At 42.5% G+C, this 6,968-nt stretch overlaps 1 protein-coding gene across 1 annotated transcript; it reads left to right on the top strand.

The window, feature by feature from the left end:
- Positions 1 to 4,009: 4,009 nt before the first annotated feature.
- On the top strand, positions 4,010 to 6,154 carry MKRN3 (makorin ring finger protein 3). Its single transcript, XM_024769171.1, has one exon. It carries the CDS (start codon positions 4,093 to 4,095, stop codon positions 5,593 to 5,595), a length of 1,503 nt encoding a protein of 500 aa, XP_024624939.1. The 5' UTR covers positions 4,010 to 4,092; the 3' UTR covers positions 5,596 to 6,154.
- The last annotated feature ends 814 nt before the right edge of the window (positions 6,155 to 6,968 follow it).

The raw sequence follows: 6,968 nt of genomic DNA, 5'->3' as shown, positions 1-6,968 counted from the left end.
ATTAATGTATGGAATTTGGTGAGTTTGGACTTCTGAACTGGAGTTGGAGAAAAATGCCTCTGTAAATTTCAAAATAAAAATCAGTTTGTCCATCAGTATAAGAAAATAAGTACTTATTCCCTACCTCTTATGTGACAGGAACTTGCAGGGATCCTATACACATATTACTGCTGTATCCAGACAGCAGAAAATGGAGCTTGACATGGTCACTCTAGTCACAGTGATTCTAAAATACAAAAGAATTTTATCTCAAATATTGTCCTTGTAACAGGCACTGTTCCAATAATTTTATAATAATTATTTCATTTATTGCAACAAATCTGTGAGTTGATTGCTCTTATTATTGGTGGTGGCTCTTGTTTGCCAGATGAGATAAAAGAGTGATTAATTTGCCCAAGATGAATTCCTCAGAGAGCAGTGCATCCTGGATTTGAACCCCTGATGCCTTATTCTAGACAATTGCTTTTAATTCGCCCTCCATCCCCCAGAGTAATGCCTAAATGTCAGACCTGAAGTAGGTGTGTGTGCTGGAGGAAACGGCTTGGAGACAAATGTGTCTCCTTTAAATATGGACACATGAGCCACTTGGGGCTGGGCCCAGCAGGCCTGAGATGTTTAGAATAAAAGACTGTGGGCGTCTCTGGTTCTTTTCCACCCATGGCCATAGTCCACCTCATAACTAGTCTCCTGCCTGTCAGGCTTCTGTTACACTGCCTGGACTGTGTCTCAGCTCTGTCAGCCACCTCCCCCTTGTCATCTGTCCCCTGGTGACCAGGTTCTCAGCCTAGCCTGCTCAGGTGGAACACTACTTCCCTTTGTTCCACTTGGACACCCCAATGCTGACCATCCAGGAGATCTCCTGCTGCCCTGCACACCACTGTGTACACAAATTGGTCTCAGCCGGGTCCCAGACCTGGAGGCCCTCAGTGGTTTTTTGGGAAAAGAGGGCTCAGCTGAGCCAAATAACTGGAGACAGGATCAGATGTGTATTCTCAGAGACTGTGTGAAAGCAACATCAGTACTCACATTTAAAAAAAAATCAGGATAAGATTTTGAAGTATGATGGTCAGAGAAAATTCTCTGAGGATAGAGATTTGACTGGGATGGAAAATATTTGATTATTTCTCTCAAGATGCATTGCCTAATATTTCCAGTTATTCAATCTCAGATGATATTTAAAATCATGGGGTACAATTTTAGTTTCTAATAGTGAACACGGAATATGTCATTGTAAAACGAGATGAGCTTCACTGTGAGATGACAGGACACAAACATGATTGGGAGCCACACAGGCGGGGATCTGAAAGCAAATACTGTCCCACGCCAGCTGCATAGCTGGGTAGGTTAGAAAATATTATTTTTCTCCATTTCTTCATGTTTGAGGAGAAGGATGGTCAGATACTATCTGGAATTTTGCTGTCCAACAGTAGCTACTACTCAGCCACATTTCAAGTGCTCAAGAGCCATGTGAGCTAATGACTACTGTGCAGAACAACACATAAAATATCATCATGGAACATCCTATCTGGTGGTGCTGGTCTGTAAAATGTCAATCAAATTAATTTAGACATGGTGCTGAGAACATACTACCATTAAACAAATAATAGATTTATATTCAGGATTTTTATGTTTGTGAATTTGTGGAGAGCCTGGTATATAAGCCCAATATCTGTTTCAAGCCATTTTCTGTAAAAATTTGGGGGGCTGTCAAAGGAATATTCATTAACCAATGAATTTAGAGGAGAAGAAAGAATGCAAGTGAGCCAAACTTTGAAAGAGTTGGCATCCAAAATACAAAACTCAATATAAAGGAGGAAAACATAACACCACCAAGATTTCCTAGATTCACAGTGGAAAACAGCAACATTCTCGCATGATTTATCTAATGAGGAAAAGTTTACCTTCTGAAAATACCGAGCCTTCTACTGCATGATCAGAATAAACCTCAATTTCTTTAGGTTTTCAGAAATAAAATGATTTTAATGTTTTAGAACCTTAATTCCCAGGATAGTTAACTTTTAATGTTATGAATGTTATGAATTCTAAATGTCTATGTATCATTGATTGTATACATGAATATATACATATAAATATAAATACAAATGATTTTGTGTATTGCAATACCATTCATTGTCCTTGCTAAATGTGTTTAAGTCTAATAGTTTATCAGTAAATTATTCTTAATTTTCTGCTGCCTTCCATTAATAATGCCTTTGCGATTCTAACATCTTCTATTTCTTTGTTTGCCTATTGTACTGGCTAGGACTTGCAATAACACATATAGACCGTTTTGCCTTTCTATTTATTTCAGATGGAAAACCTTAAAAGCTTTCATTTATGGAATTATTTTTAATTACAGATTAAATTTATCTAACAAATCAATACTTACGTTCTTTATTTCTGGTCCTGTCATTTTTATTAATAAATATGTTTCTAGAAATATGACCATTTCACACAAATTTTCAAATTTAATGGCCTAACCTTGTATCTGATATCCTCACATGATTTTTAATATCTGTTATTAATGTAGTGATACCACTTTTTAAATTTCTGATCTTGGTTATTTGAGCCTTCTTCATTTTTTCTTGATAAATTTCACGAGAAATTTATCAGGTTCAATAATCCTTTCAAAGGATTTTGATTAATTCCCCCTACTTCATGTTTGTTTTTCTTTAATTTCTTATCTCTATTATTTACTTCAATGTAATTTCTCTGCTATATTCATACTTTCTTCCATTTTAAAATATAAATTTGGCCCATAAAATTCCCTCTACGAAACTTGTTTAAGCAAATAGAATCCAATAATATATAAAATGATAATAAATCATACCAGAAAGCTTTATTCTTGGAAAAAAAACGGTAAGTTAAACATTTGAAAAATCTGTCAGTGCAAATAACTGCAATAACACAATAAAGAGAAAATAACGTGATCAGCTCTTAAGAAATGCAGAAAACTACATGACAAAATTCAGTATACATCCATAAGTACTCTTTATATTTAGGAAAATATTTTTTTTTACTAATCTATTAACATATATCTGCAAAATGACAGCTCAGGCGTGGAAATTAAAAAGCACCACTCATGGGCAGAAGGGTAGAGAATATACTATGAAAGGCTGGCCCAGCACAATACCGTACAAAACTGGGTGAAAGAAAGAAAGGGAAACAAAGAGCCACTGTGAGTTAACCAGAAAGAGAAAATAAAAGCCAAAGGGGACACAAAGGGGACAGTGGCTTATTAGGCCAGCATCAGGACCAATGAAGTCTGCAGCTTCTGCACAGTGGGAGGGGAGCCCTGCAATCCACAATAACCTAAGAGCTGAAAGGCGCTAAAGTGGCCTCAGATCAGAACCCTGCTCATGCCTCACTGGCGAAAAGCCTTTCCAACCTAAGCCCGTAAGAATTTCCAGAAAACAAAGAGCAGAAGAAATCAGGTCTTGTCAACACAACTAAATAAATAAGGCTTCCAGCAGTGACGGTCAAGAAACCCAGAAATAAAAATAATTTTAAAAATAAGACCCACAGACATAAAACGGAGTGAACAGACAAAGCCTTTATAAAATGTGTGAGATGGTTCAGAAATAAGATGAATTGTACACGGGAGCAATAAAAAAAACACGAGGATTATGATGCTTTCAATAGACATTATGAAAAAGCAACGAAATCAATGCGTGTGAAAGAACACTGGAACAGATTGCATTAAAAACCTCAAACGGCTGTGCTTCCTTCGCTCAGAAGAGCCGCGGAACGGCGAGGGGCCTAGCGCAGCAGAGCAGCGACAGCGCCGGAGCGGAGAGCGGGCAGCGATGCCGGCTGTGAACACAGGAGGAAGCCGGTCACCATTCCTGCCGGACCGACCGCGCACCGACCCGGTGGACGCCTGACGTTGCTCGCACAGGAAGTGTCCGCCGCGCCTGCCCAGAGAAGGAAGTAGGAACACAGGCACAGGAAGCAGGGAGCGGGGGAGAGTGAAAAAAGATGCACATCTTCTAGGGAGGAGCCCAGGAGCTGGCTGCCGGCCTCCGGGCCTCAAGCCCGAAAGGAAGAGATACCAGGGAAGTTCCGGCACCATTTGGGGTAGAAGAAGCTGCCATGGAAGAGCCTGCAGCTCCCACAGAGCCCCACGAGGCAGCTGGGGCCTCTGGGGGTGCCGAGGCAGCGGGGGAGGTCGTCCCCCGGCCCACCGTCCCGGTGCGCCCAGCCTCCCGGTGGTCTTCGGTTCCAGGCCCGGCCCCCTTCCGCCCGTCACGTCTGAGGCCCGCCCAGGCCTCATGGGGAGGGGCTAGGCCCAGATGGCTGCAAGGCCGGAGCAGCGGCAGCTGGACAAAGCAAGTCGTCTGCAGGTATTATCTGCATGGGCTGTGCAAGGAGGGGGTGAACTGCCGATACTCCCACGACCTCTCGGGCCGGCAGGTGGCCAGCGAAGGCCACGGTTTGGTGCCCCAGGCCTCTGCAGACAGTGGCCCCACCACGGCTGCGCACATGGAGCCCCTGCCTCAGGAAGTGGCGGAAGCCCCCCCTGCTGCGTCCTCACGCTCCTTGCCTCTGATTGGCTCGGCTGCTGAAAGGGGTTTCTTTGAAGCTAAGACAGACAGTGCAGGCCTTGAAGCTGCCGGAGGAGCAGGTGCAGAAGGCTGGGAGGGTGCCTTTGAGTTTGTTCCGGGGCAACCCTACCGGGGCCGCCTGGCCCCTTCTGTCTCCGAGGCTCTTCTGCAGAGCTCGGTGACTGAGAGGGAGCAGATTGCCTTGGGCATGGGGAAGCAGCTTTGCCGCGATGCTATCGTGGGGCAGTGCTTTCGTGGGCAGAGTTGTATCTATCTCCACGGAGATATATGTGATATGTGTGGGCTGCAGGTCTTGCACCCTGTGGACGGTGCCCAGAGAGCAGACCATGTAAAGGCCTGCATTGAAGCACACGAGAAGAATATGGAGCTCTCGTTTGCTGTGCAGCGCAGTGCGGACAAAGTGTGTGGCATCTGCATGGAGGTTGTCTATGAGAAAGCCAACCTGAATGATTGCCGCTTTGGCATTCTCTCCAGCTGCAACCACACCTACTGTCTTAAGTGTATCCGCAGGTGGAGGAGTGCCAGACAGTTTGGGAGCAGGGTCGTCAAGTCCTGCCCGCAGTGCAGGGTCATCTCCACCTTTGTCATTCCCAGTGAATTCTGGGTGGAGGAGGAGGAAGAGAAGCAGAAACTTATTCAGCAGTACTTGGAGGCAATGAGCCACAAGACCTGCAGGTATTTTGCTCGAGGCAGGGTCTGCCCATTTGGAGAGAACTGTTTTTACAGACATGCGTTCCCTGAGGGCCAGGGAGAGGAGCCTCAGAGGCAGGGTGCTGAGGCGTCCAGTACTTGCCGCGGTCAACGTTTCGAGCCTCTGCAGGTGGGAGAGGGCAGCATGCCCTTTAAAAGCAGTAAAAAAGAGCTTGTCATGCTTTGGCTGGCCAATCTGTTGTGTAAGTGTTTTCTTTCACTGGGAGCTAGTGAGCTCCCCTTCACAGAGGCCCTGTGGGACTTGCATCATTGTGAGCTGGAAGAATATTTCAATTTGAATCTGTGGCATTATGCTGTGGCATGTTGTCTGGTGTGCTGAAGCTCTGTCATCTGCTCTTGCCTGTGTTTTGTTTATAGGCACATCTGTCACTTACAGGGGCTGCGGAAACCATTTGTATAGAGCATCCATCACTGTTTTCTTGCCCATTCCCATTTCTTGCTCCCCAGGATTATGGTGTTTCACTGTGTTAAAAAGTAACAAAACGTCCTTAAAGTTACTGTTTGGAGAAATTAATATGACTGTCAGTTTATGGTTTACTTTGTCGTCTCTGTTTTCAACAGGATTGACTCAGTTCTAGTCTAGTGTTTACAGAATTTCCACACTCATTTTGAAGCCCCTCAAGAATAAATGTGACAGGGTGAAAGGAGAAGTCTTAACTGAACAAGGAGCTTTTTGCTACTTCAGTCTTAAGAACTGGACCCTCGTGGGGCTTTGTGGTGCAGCTTCAGCATCTCTGTTGTTTACACGTCTGTTCCTTCCCCTGTTCCCCTTCAAGTGCGCTCTTTAACTTGTGGTTACCTTGTGGTTTTGTGTTTTACTTGACCAGAACCAGGTGCATATGTTTACATGTTTTTATCCTGTTTAGCGTGATGTGAAATTATTTATATTTGGAAGTATATATTTAAGAATTCTATATATACATACATATGCATATTAATGTGTATGAAAGTTATGTATTTGAAAATATATTTAAAAGGTGTATACCATAATATAATGTTTATTTAATAAAATAAATACAGAGCTGGAAGCTGAAGGTCAAAGGCTGATAGGATTTGGTGTTGTGTGAATGTGAGGTACATGAATAATCATTCTGTCCCTTTCACAGCTTCAGTGATTAGCATCTAATGAAAACAGCTATTTGAGTGGCTCTATCCAAATATGGTAGACATTTACAAAATACGACATTGGTAATTCCTGTGATGGCATTAATAGCTCATTGCTGTTATTAGTACAGAAATGTGAATTCCCGTGCAGTTCAGCCACCATCTCATTGATCTTTATAACAGCACAGTCCTGGACTCAGATACACAGTTCTTTGTGTTCAATATTTTGTGTCATCTCTAGACATTCCAAAGAAGGGGCTTTTGACAAAAGTTTTCAACATAAAAGTGACAAGATTTTAAAAGATAAAGAACAATAAACATTTTGAAATCAGTCAGAATGCAAGAATAGAAAGATAATAAATGAAATATAGAAAGTGACAAAAGCTAAATGCAATAGTGATTTGGAAAGTTTAAAACACAAATACACCGTAATTATATTAAATGGAATTGGTTTAAAAGCTAAAACTCAAAGATTAGCAGACTTGATTAAAATTAAAATGAAACTATATGCTGTTTAAAATACACACCTACAATAGAAGAATACAGAAACATTATAAGTAAAGGATGAAAAATTAATCAGAGGTGCTT

This window comes from Neophocaena asiaeorientalis, unplaced genomic scaffold (genome assembly GCF_003031525.2).
Source record: "Neophocaena asiaeorientalis asiaeorientalis breed wild unplaced genomic scaffold, Neophocaena_asiaeorientalis_V1.1 scaffold563, whole genome shotgun sequence".
NCBI classification, from domain to species: Eukaryota; Metazoa; Chordata; class Mammalia; order Artiodactyla; family Phocoenidae; genus Neophocaena; species Neophocaena asiaeorientalis.
This window is presented reverse-complemented; position numbering and strand designations above follow the sequence as displayed.

Bases quoted from the DNA above. Each gene is read 5' to 3' on its own strand.
- MKRN3 (XM_024769171.1), top strand. From the start codon at position 4,093: ATGGAAGAGCCTGCAGCTCCCACAGAGCCCCACGAGGCAGCTGGGGCC.